The sequence below is a fragment of the Physeter macrocephalus genome, chromosome 7, assembly GCF_002837175.3.
Source record: "Physeter macrocephalus isolate SW-GA chromosome 7, ASM283717v5, whole genome shotgun sequence".
NCBI classification, from domain to species: domain Eukaryota; kingdom Metazoa; phylum Chordata; class Mammalia; order Artiodactyla; family Physeteridae; genus Physeter; species Physeter macrocephalus.
In genome coordinates, this window is record NC_041220.1 from 106,932,158 (window position 1) to 106,944,564 (window position 12,407).

The window sequence follows — 12,407 nt, forward strand, 5'->3', positions numbered from 1 at the left end:
GCGGGCAGAGAAGTTCTGCCAGGTCTGAAACAGGCCAATCACAAGCCTTCCCGGGGTCTCCCCACGCCCTGCTATAGTCTGGGGTCGAGAGGGCAGCACATGTGGTCATGCAACCCACGTGGTGAGGCCCTGGGAGAGAAAGAGGCAAAGCCCCACCCTCCCAAGAGAAAAGCACAAAAACACAAGTAAATAACTGCAAGTAACGGTAAAGGGCGCCGAGGTGAAGCACAACAGAGGGTCTGTTTAGACAGATGATCAAGGAGGGGTGGGAAGCACTGCAAAAGCCCTGAGGAACAGAAGACCTTGGGATATTCAAGGACGTGCGCTGGGAGACGGCTGTGGCTGCAGCAGTGCCGGCGGGGGTGGCTGGGGGAGGGGGAGGCAGAGAGAGGGCCTGGCTGGAGAAGAAGATGCAGCTGCAGAGGCCAGACCCTGAAGATCCCAACAGACCACCGTTAGGAGTTTGTACATTCTTCTAAAGCAACGGGAAGCCGTTGAAGGGTTTTTAGCAGGTGACTTGATTTGATTTATTTTTTTTAGACAATTAACATACCGTCATCACTGTGGTGTTTCCTATGTTATCAATGCGGCTGAAACACCACACCAGAACTACCATCCCTTTTGAGCATTAAAACACTACACTCATCATTCTCCTGTCTCCTCACCACAGTCCCCTCGGCTCTGCTTTTAGGACAAGCTAATGTCTCGGTCATTCCCCATCAGACCCCACGGACTGCCCTCCCGCCAGCTGCCCTGACCAAGTTCCACCCCAGCCTCATAACACCCTGCATACACCCTGTTCCTCCAAACCTCCCCCAGGAAGTGGGAGGTGGTGAGGGCACGTGGAAGGAGCATCCTTGTTGAAACGAACTAGTTCTCAGCTTCCCTGGGAGAACTCAGAATTTTCCCAGCCCTCCGCTGGGATGGTGACAGCCATCTCCGACACATCGCAGGAACCCAGAGCTATGGATAGAGTACAATCGGGGCATTTTTACCCTTAGGCTGCTACCACAACATCTCCCCTCACTTTGGCCTGAAAGTGCAAGTGAAGTGGGCTCAGAAGGAAAGGCACCAGCGCCCCCTGCTGGTCATGCTCTTCCACAGCAACGCTCGTAATCCCAGGGAAGAACCAGCTGTTCGCAGCAGCTTCTGCTTGCTCTTCACCCTGTGAAGCTAAGTGTAGCAATTTACAACTGGGAGAAAAGGGAGACGTTCTGTCCATGAATGCATTGGCCTGTACACACATCCTCAAGCAACTGTTTGAATGATATTTTTACCGAATTGGCTTTCTTTTTAAGATGATATGTCTCATAGAGAGAGGAAAGGCAATGGGTTTTTAAAAGACTCAGTGGTCCAAATGCTACAACTTCCTCGTGATGTAGGCGTGGTCAAAGGTTCCCCGCATTTGTTTTTGGCCGCACCGCGCAGCATGCGGGATCTTAGTTCCCCGACCGGGGATCGAACCCCGTGTCCCCTGCAGTGGAAGCACAGATTCTTAACCACTGGACTGCCAGGGAAGTCCCACCCGCCATTCTAGTAGAGTAGTAATGCTTATCCAGTGAGGTCAGCTGGGAGCTGAGACTTCATAGAGACAGACACGAGGAGCTTGGTGAATTTGAAGGGTTATGCAGTAAGGCAGGCGAGAGTAGTAATTACTCCAACTGGGCTTCATGACCGATGTTCCCTGTGGGGAGACAAAGGAGGCTAATTTGACCTCCAGGCAAGGACGACTAGGCAGATGCTGGTGCGGTTTAGTCCAGCAGTTCATAAAAGGTCTTGTGGAAGGGAAATCTTTTCTAAGGCACACCCAGGGGCCACGGGGCTAGTTGTGACCCTGGGTGGCCAGCTCCAAAGTGTCTGCCCTTCCATTCAGCCTCACCAAGGGCCATGGTACCCAAAAATCACGAGTTCAAATCCGGGGATGAATGAGCTCAAGCTGCCAAATGCATAGGCTCTTCCCTGAGCAGGTTGCCACAGGTGAGAACAGATGAGAAAGAGATTATCCTGGTAACTTGAGTGCCAAGGGCATCGGTCCCCAGAGCAGAGAACCACATGGGAAAACAAATCCATGTCAGGTTTCCTGACGAGCACGGAATCATCTCTGGGGAGCGAGTCGGGTGATGTTTACAGCTAATGGCATTGAGTTACTCCACCTCTGGGATCTACCTGCCGAGGAGACCACACAGCAGTAGCCTTGACACCCTCCTCCCAGCAATGGTGGATGAATATTGCAAGTTCACCTTCTCTGATGTCTGAGTTCATCTTCCTTATGTTGACTTTCTTTTCTCTTTCTTTCAAAGGTTTTTATTATGAAATATCTTGTGCATATCAAAAAGCACAGAAGAAACTATAATGAATACTTTTATACCGATCACTTTGTCTAACACATCAAACATTTCAGACACGGCATGCACTCAGCTGTTCGTCTCCACTCCAGTCCTGCCCCTCCCTCCCTCCCAGACCACAGGTAACCACTACACTGAACTTGGGGTGCATCCTATCTTCATGTGTGTTTATAATTTTACTGTGTATGGATGTATCCCCTAAATATCAGGAATTGTTTTGTCTGTTTTGAAACATTATGTTAATGGTATCATACCAGTTATACCTTCATGCTACTTCATTCTTAATTCAGCATTGTCTTGAGGGATTACCCAGGTTGATACATGTTGTTCTGGCCCATTCATCTTTTTCACTCCTGTGAAAAAATATTCCATTGTAGGAAGAGTCCATAATTTACCTATTCATACTCCTAACTGATGGACATTTAGGCTGTTTTCAGTTTTTCCCAGTGATGAGCACTATTGCTGTAGACATTTCTGAACACGTCTCCTATGTGTGATGAACACATGTGAGTGAGGGTACCTCTGGGGCGTGCACACACCAAGTGGTATTGCTAGGTCTTAAGGAATATGCACCTGTAGCCCTAGTCAATATTGCCAATTGTTCTTCCACGTGGCTGTATCAATATCCTCTCCTACCACCCGTGTATGTGAATTCCCTTTCTTTCACATCTTGCCAACCAACCCTTGCCATTCTGATGAATGGGAAATAGTATCTCATTGTTATTTTAATTTGTATTGCTCTTATTCTAGCCCTGAGATCTGGACACTTGTTAATTGCACACTCTGGTTCCTCTTCTGTGAATTGCATTAAGGTAATAAATTTTCCTTGGTGCCGAAACTGGTTGAGTCAGGATGCTTAACTACTTGTGGGTGGAAGCTGCCTGGCTGGAATAGCCACCCCTGAGGCTGTGGGCTCTTCTTGTTTAGGGACATCTTTAAGATCACTCCTCAAAAGCCCTGAGCCCAGCAAGGCTATGCTGACTTTTCTGAGCTCTGATGGTGCCCCATGCCCACCCCAAATCCACCACGCCTGGACCAGTTGTTCCCGGCATTACTGTGATTCCCTATATCTCTTTGGCAGGGCCTATAACCCACAGGCTGAGGCCCTAGGGCTGTACTGATGTGCTTAGAACAGGGGGAAATTAATAATGACCAAAATGGGATCTTTTGGAGAAATTGGCATTCACATGTAGTCATCTCACACAGTGTCGTTTACCAATGCGCACAGACTCAGCAGAAGATGCTTGCCATGGTGTCATTTATAATAGCAAACAAACAAACAAGCAAACCACTTAAATGTCTCTAAATGTCCAACATCAGGGTTTCACTACATCAGGAATGGTACCTCCCTCCAGGGAATGTACTTTGAAGCCATGCAAAGTCACATTGCAGAAGAGAACACAATGTCGAGGAATGTCCTTCAGGAGTCTTAACTTGAGGTGCGTGGGCTCCTGAGATGCTTCTGGAAGGGAGTTGGCATCACCTGAGATGCTTATTTAAGCATCCAGGACCCCGCTGTAGACCAACGGAAGCTGACCTTCTAGCTGGGAAGGCAGGAATCCTAACAGGCTCCCTAAATGATTCTAATGCATTCAGAAGTGTGAGAATCAATGCCGGGGGACCCTAAAATAGTTACAAAGCTTGCTGGTGTATTAAGATTTAAAAAGCAAGTTACATGCAAATACAATATATATAAAAGCAATCCCGAGGGCTTCCCTGGTGGTGCAGTGGTTGAGAGTCCGCCTGCCGATGCAGGGGACACGGGTTCGTGCCCCGGTCCGGGAAGATCCCACATGCCTGGGAGAGGCCACAACAGTGAGAGGCCCGCGTACCGCAAAAAAAAAAAGGCAATCCCGTTTGTGCCTGTGTGAGTGTGTGTGTGTCTGTGTGTGTATTAATAGGTACCAAAAATTAACAGCAGTAACCTCTAGATTGTAATTTCTCAACCTAGGCACTGTTAACATTTGGATCAGAATAATTCCTTGTGGTGGAAACAGTCCCGTCCTGTGTACTAGAGGATGTTTAACAGCTTCCCTGGCCTCTACCTATTAGATGCCGGTAACACCCCCTAGCGGGTGTTACAAAAATGTCTCCAGACATTGCCGAAAGTCCCCTGGAAGACAAGATCACCCACGGTTGAGAACCACTGCCCTAGATGGAAGGTATGATAGATAATGTTTTATTTTGCTTTTAGTCTATCTGCCCATTTCCTACTTTTTCCAAAAATGAATATAAAGTATTTGTTATGTAAAAATTTTGGTGTTTCTTATGTCTCTCTGTGTTGTCAAAAAATATATATATATATAAACACTCAGATGAAAAGATGTTCACATTAGTACTTACAGTAAGTTAACTAATTTTATTATGATTTTAAAAGAATTAAGAGAAAGCATATACAAAGTCATCCCAAATGTCAATATTCCTTCAGAGGCTTTAAACTATTATTTGTTATGTAAATTTTGTGGTTTTTCTTATGTCTCTCTGTGTTGAAAAAAAATATATATATATAAACACTCAGATGAAAAGATGTTCACATTAGTACTTACAGTAAGTTAACTAATTTTATTATGATTTTAAAAGAATTAAGAGAAAGCATATACAAAGTCATCCCAAATGTCAATATTCCTTCAGAGGCTTTAAACTATTTATAACCTTTGGATATGGCACCCTGATTTTAAGGATATATCTTAAGAAGCAATTCTAAATATAGAAAATGTTTTACATATATGGTGGAGTCACTGATAAAAACACAAAGTTATAAACACTCTAAAACCAACAATAGGAAACAAAGTTAATAACGGTACTCAATAGAATAGAATATAGTATGAAAATTATATTTACAAAGAGTTTACAACAATGTGGGTGGGCAGCTTTGTGCCATATTGTTGAGGGGAAACTGCATACAAAATGGAAAATGTCGCATCATCTCTGGCAAGCATAACAAAACAACAATGAAAAGAATCCTGTGCGTCCAACACGGTTAAAAGAAACACATCAAGATGTTTAAAAAATGACTGTCAAGATCCTTATCTTTAATTTTGTATCTATATGAGATGATGAGTGTTCACGAAGCTTATTGTGATAATCATTTCATGATGTAAGCCAAATCATTAATGTACACCTTAAACTTATACAGTGCTATATGTCAATCACATCTCAATTAAACTGGAAGAAAAAGATGATTGTCAATTGAACAATGGCATCTTAGGGTATTTTTCTCTCTCTACTCTTCTGAAATGTCCTAATTTTCTAAAATAAGCATATATATATTTATAGTGAAAGATACTAAAAATGTATCAAAAAAAACTTTACAAATGAAAATATGCCAAAATTTCAGGTGAGAAATATGTCTTTATATTGATCTATACACGAACTTCCATCCAGACGATAAAAATAACTTTGTTCAAAAAATGAAACGTATTCAGAAAGTACAATATAAACTGTGATTTTAGCTACATTCATCAGCTCTGGGAAAGATAAAATTTAAAGGTGATTAGACTATGCAGATGGTCAGGAAAAGGTTGTATACAGTAACATGATAACAGAAAATATTTTAATGACAAACAAACTGGATATATATTTTTCCAACCTGAAATCACATTATTCCAAAACAGAGGATCTCATTTCGAAGGAGATCAAATAATTTAGGTTCAATTAGAATTAACTAACCAAGGGCAGACTTCAGCCATCTCAGATTTTGATCTAACTTGTTTACACTCATCCAGGGTGATGGGCGATTCCAGCTCATGGGAAAAACAATTATCGCAGACAAAAGGCAGCCCTCCTCACATTTGTAAAGCAATATTTGCCCGAGCTCGCCATTCCCAGGTGGCTCCACTGAATTCTCTTGTTAGCTCTCTCCTCAGTCTTTGATGTGGACACAGATTATATCTTACAATAGACCTCAAAGAGGGAGGCAGCTGCGTGCATTCGGTAGAAAATAGAAAAAGGCATGGCCAGGTTGACCACTATTATCCAGGGTTCAAAGCCAAAGACAATTTCCTCCAATCCGTTGTCGTACTCGGGGCGGCAGCCAAAGGCAGGAGGGATCCAGAGCTGCAAGAGAAGAGGAGGTGGTCCTAGCAGCCGCCGGGGGCCCCCCCACAAACCCAGGCGCTGACTTGGACTCAGGGAGACCGAGTCACACCTGTCACAGGGGTCAGCAGCCCCTGCGTGTTTCCCATCTCTATGGAGCGCGTCAGTCCACTGATCCCCGATCCTGCATGAATGCTCTTCACACCTACCTGGTTCTCTCCATCCCCACAGCCCGCACCTTGGTCTGGTCCTCCGTCTCCCCTTCCCCGGACTGCTGCAATGCCTCCCATGATCCCCCCCACTCCAGTGGGCGCCTTCGATTCCCCCCAACTCCAGCCCATCACGTGGCTTCAGAGTGATCTTTATAAAGCACACATCTGACCTTGTCACTCCTCTGCTGACCACTCAACCAGGGCTCCAAATGCCTTCAGGAGACAGTCCAAATTCCCTCAATGATCGGGAACACGTCCACGTCTCCACATCCCTCATCACGCCCTTCACTCTGGCCCTCCCGGGCTGTGCACAGCCCCCAAATGTGCCTTTCCCCAGCCTTCAGGGTTGTGCTCCTGCCTCTTCCTCTATCAGGGACTCCCTGTCTTCCTTCTGCTAAGTCCTACCTTCTTCCAAGTCCTGAGACACCTCCCCTTCCAGGAAGCCCTCCTTGATCTAACCAGTCAGGCAGGAACTCTCTGTGTGTTCCCAGTGTTTTCCTACAGTGATGCTCCCTGTTTCCCACACCCGTCTTTACATTTCACCATTGGTGCTTGGGGGTCACAGCCACGTGGGTCTGGGCTGGTGAGTTCTGTGGTCCTTTTTCTGGCTTGTTCTTGGCTTAGAGAGGCAGCCCAGGCCCTGCCCACATCCCCCTGATCAGGGGGAGAAGCACATGCCGTGGAACCAGCCCTGGGTTCCTGCCACTTACAGACTATAATTTAACATCTCCAAGCCACAGTTTCCTCACCTATAAGATGGGAATACTAACACCTGTCTCAGAGGGCTCAGATAAGAATAAAATGTCAACTAAGTCTGCAAAACATAAAGCAATAACCTATTATTTTTGTTGCTCATGGAACCTACACACTGGTTCCCCCTTCTCAGCCTCCCTGTCCCAGCTCCTCCTCCTCTACCTCCCCTTAAATTGTTGGGCTCCTAGACCTGCTTCCCTCTCACACTGACATTTCTACAACTTTCTCCACCCCTACACTGTGGCAGGCAGCCTCTCGGGTGACCCCCAATGGTCCCACCTCCTGGGAATCTTATGGAGTCCTATCCCCTTGAGTTGGACTGAATCTAGTGACTCTCTTCTAACCAACAGACTATGACACAGTCATGGGATGTCACTTCTGAGATTAGGTTACAAAAGGACTCTGGAGTCCATCTTGCTCACGCCCTCTTGCAAGAGAGGAAGCTGGCTGCCATGTGAGCCAGCCTATGGAGAGGCCACATGGCCAGGAACTGAGGGGGATCTCAGGCCCACAGCCAGCAAGGAACTCAAACCCTCAGCCCAACAGCCCACAAGGAACTGAATCCTTCCAACAGCCATATAAGTGAGTTTAGAAACAGACCCCCTTCCCCTCCAAAATCCAGCCATGACATGACTGCAGCCCCAGTGGGCAGTTTGACACAGCCTGTAAGCGACCCTGAGCAGAGCCACCCAGCTAAGTCACACTCAGATTCCTGACCCAGAGGAGCTGTGAAATAAGAAATGTCTGTTGTTTTAAGTTGCCGAGTTTAGGGCTCATTTCTTACGCAGCAATGGGTACCTGATACACATGGCTTTCATTAACATCTCCATATAGAACACTCGTGGGCTTATATCTCTAGCCCACTGTGTTCTCTGTGTTCTGGGTCCTTAAGGGTCATCCACCCACGCCAGCTGGTTCTTCCCCCCCTCCTTAGCTGATTCCTCCTCCTTTGCTCAGTCTCTTAATGTTGGCTGGTCCCAGGGCTCATTCATTCTTGGGTCCTCTTCTCTACCCTATAACCATGACCCCTGATGATCTCATCCAGTCCTGGTTGTAAATACCAGCTATGGGCCTACGACTTCCCAATCTAAATCACCAGCCTGGTCCACCCTTGAGAATGGCAGGCTCGTATATACCACCGGCTACTTGGTTGTCTAAAATTCATCTCAAACTCAACATTACATTCCCATTTCTCCCCGTCTCCTCAGCAACATCTTCCTCCCAGAGGCTCAATCAAAATTTCAGGCATCATCCTCATCTTCTCACTCATTCTCATAACAATCTGCCTGCCACCCAACCCATCAATTCTCAATCCACCCGTTTCTCTCCACTCCACCTGCCAGGCCACCACCACCACCCCCATCTCTCCCCTGGACCATTGCAGTGGCCCCCTGCTTAAGCTCTCAGCCTACAGTCTATTCACCACTCATCACCAGATTAATTATTAATGTAAGATGGTGTCCCTTTCCTGGTTAAACACCCAAGGGCTTCACAGCACATTTAAAATAAAATCTACCTGCTACACGGGATGGCAGAGCCCTCTGTTAGAGGGTCCCTTACCACCCCCCAGCCCAGCTCCCCAGATTGTGCCCCACCCACCCACCCCAGTTACATGCCCCTCCTCCTCTTCTCAGAGGAGGCAAGCTCCTCCCACCCAGGGTTTTGCACCGGCTGCTTCCTCTGCCTGGAGCACCCATGGTTCCTTCTGCCACATCCTGCTCTGGTCTCTAATCCCACCGCCTGAGAAAGCCCTCCCCACCAACTTGGCCATGTGATCTACGCTGGCCATCCAAGCACAGCACTGCCTCATGCCCATCATTTCTTACTTCCCTGCAGGGCACACAGCACTATAGGCATTTCTCCTGTTTGATTTTTTGCTGCTAGTCCTGCCATCTGGTTTATAGGCCCCATAGGAGGAAGACAGAGCTCTGGGGCATGTTGCACCCTCATCACTCACAGCACTGTTGGTCCTCAGTGGGCACACAGGGGAAGTATTGTAAGGAAGGGAGGGAAAATGAGAAGAAAAGGAAGAGACCTTCAAGATGGCAGAAGAGTAAGACGTGGAGATCACCTTCCTCCCCATAAATACATCAAAAACACATCTGCATGTGGAACAACTCCTACAGAACACCTACTGAATGCTGACAGAAGACCTCAGACTTCCCAAAAGGCAAGAAAATCCCCACGTACCTGGGTAGGGCAAAAGAAAAAAGAAAAAACAGAGACAAAAGAATAGGGATGGGACCTGCACCTCTGGGAGGGAGCTGTGAGGGAGGAAAAGTTTCCACACACTAGGAAGCCCCTTCACTCCTGGAGACAGGGGAGTGGTGGAGGGGAAGCTTTGAAGCCACAGAAGAGAGAGCAGCAACAGGGCAAAGCAGAGAGATCCCCGCACAAAGGATCGGTGCCGACCAGCACTCACCACCCTGAGGGGCTTGTCTGCTCCCCCGCTGGGGCGTGTGGGGGCTGGGAGCGGAGGCTCGGGCTTCGGAGGTCAGACCCCAGGGAAAGGACTGGGGTTGGCTGTGTAAACACAGCCTGAAGGGAGCTAGTGCTCCACAGCTAGCCAGAAGGGAGTCCAGGAAAAAGTCTGGACCTGCTGGAGAGGCAAGAGACCATTCTTTCAGGGTGCACGAGGCCACGTACCTGGGTAGGGCAAAAGAAAAAAGAAAAAACAGAGACAAAAGAATAGGGATGGGACCTGCAACTCTGGGAGGGAGCTGTGAGGGAGGAAAAGTTTCCACACACTAGGAAGCCCCTTCACTCCTGGAGACAGGGGAGTGGTGGAGGGGAAGCTTTGAAGCCACAGAAGAGAGAGCAGCAACAGGGCAAAGCAGAGAGATCCCCGCACAAAGGATCGGTGCCGACCAGCACTCACCACCCTGAGGGGCTTGTCTGCTCCCCCGCTGGGGCGTGTGGGGGCTGGGAGCGGAGGCTCGGGCTTCGGAGGTCAGACCCCAGGGAAAGGACTGGGGTTGGCTGTGTAAACACAGCCTGAAGGGAGCTAGTGCTCCACAGCTAGCCAGAAGGGAGTCCAGGAAAAAGTCTGGACCTGCTGGAGAGGCAAGAGACCATTCTTTCAGGGTGCACGAGGAGAGGGGATTCCTCCCCTGTCTGCGCACAGCGGGCAGAGCACCGCCTAAACGAGCTCCAGATAGGGGCGCAATCCGCGGCTATCAGCTCAGACACCAGAGACATGCATGAACCACTAACATTGCTGCTGCAGCCACCAAGAATCCTGTGTGCAAGCACAGCTCACTACCCATACCCACCCTGGGAGCCTGTGCAGCCCGCCACTGCCAGGGTCCCGTGACCCAGGGACAAGTTCCGCGGGAGAACACACGGCACAGCTCAGGCTGTTGTAACGTCACGCCAGCCTCTGTCACCTCAGGCTCGCCCCGCATTCCAATTACGACTACCGTACCCCTGCCTCCCCCTTGCCTGAGTGAGCAAGAGCCACCTAATCAGCTGTTGCTTTAACCCCCTCCTGTCTGGGTGGGTAACAGACTCCTGAGGGCAGCCTACACGCAGAGGCAGGGCCTAAACCAAAGCTGAACCCCAGGAGCTGTGCTAATAAGGAAGAGAAAGGAAAATTTCTCCCAGCAGCCTCAGAGCAGCCGATTAAATCCCCACAATCAACTTGATAAACCTTGCATCTGAAGAATACCTGAATAGACAACGAATGTTCCCAAAATTGAGGCAGTGGACTTTGGGAGCAACTGTAGACTTGGGGTTTGCTTTCTGCATCTAATTTGTTTCTGGTTTTATGTTTATCTTAGTTTAGTATTTACTGCTTATTATCATTGGTAGATTTATTTATTGGTTTGGTTGCTCTCTTCCTTTTCTGAAATATATATATATTTTTTTCCTTTTTCTCTTTTTGTGAGTGTGTATGTGTATGCTTCTTTGTGTGATTTTGTCTGTATAGGTTTGCTTTTACCATTTGTCCTAGGGTTCTGTCTGTTGAATTTTTGTTTGTTTTTGTTTTTGTTTTTTTCTCTCTTCCTTTCCTTCGGAGTCATGTGGCTGGCAGGGTCTTGGTGCTCCAGCCAGGTGTCGGGCCTGACCTTCCAAGGTGGGAGGACCAAGTCCAGGACATTGGACCACCAGAAACCTCCCAGCCCCACGTAATATCAATCGGCAAGAGCTCTCCCAGAGATCTTCATCTCAACACTAAGACCCAGCTCCACCCAACGGCCAGCAAATTCCAGTGCTGGACACCCCATGCCAAACAACTAGCAAGACAGGAACACAACCCCACCTTTTAGGCAGAGAGGCTGCCTAAAGTCATACTAAGTTCAAAGACACTCCAAAACACACTACTGGACATGGCCCTGCCCACCAGAAGGACAAGATACAGTCCCACCCACCAGAACACAGGCACCAGTCCCCCCCACCAGGAAGCCTACACAGCCACTGAACCAATCTCACCCATTGGGGGCAGACACCAGAAATAATGGGAACTATGGACCTGTAGCCTGTGAAAAGGAGACCCCAAACACAGTAAGTTAAACAAAATGAGAAAACAGAGAAATATGCAGCAGATTCAGAAGCAAGGTAAAAACCCACCAGACCAAACAAATGAAGAGGAAATAGGCAGTCTACCTGAAAAAGAATTCAGAGTAATGATAGTAAAGATGATCCCAAATCTCAGAAATAGAATGGAGAAAATACAAGAAATGTTTAACAAGGACCTAGAAGCACTAAAGAGCAAACAAACTATGATGAACAACACAATAAATGAAATTTAAAATACTCTAGAAGGAATCAATAGCAGAATAACTGAGGCAGAAAAACGGATAAGTGACTGCATATATGCTGTCTACAAAAGACCACACTTCAGACCTAGGGACACATACAGACAAAAAGAAAGGGACTGAGAAAATATTAGAAGAGATTAGAGTTGAAAACTTCCCTAATATGGGAAAGGAAATAGTCAATAAAGTCCAGGAAGCGCAACGTACAACCAAGATTAGTCTACCCTGCAAGGATCTCATTCAGATTCGATGGAGAAATTAAAACCTTTACAGACAAGCAAAAGTTAAGAGAATTCAGCACCACC

General features: G+C 47.4%; 1 protein-coding gene across 1 annotated transcript in view; it reads right to left on the bottom strand.

The window, feature by feature from the left end:
- Positions 1–5,078: 5,078 nt before the first annotated feature.
- OTOP1 (otopetrin 1) overlaps positions 5,079–12,407 on the bottom strand; it is a 44,276-nt gene continuing 36,947 nt past the window's right edge. Inside the window, exon 6 of the mRNA XM_055086143.1 lies at positions 5,079–6,401. Coding sequence (XP_054942118.1) covers positions 6,231–6,401 — 171 coding nt within the window. The 3' untranslated portion in view covers positions 5,079–6,230. The remainder of the gene's footprint in view (positions 6,402–12,407) is intronic.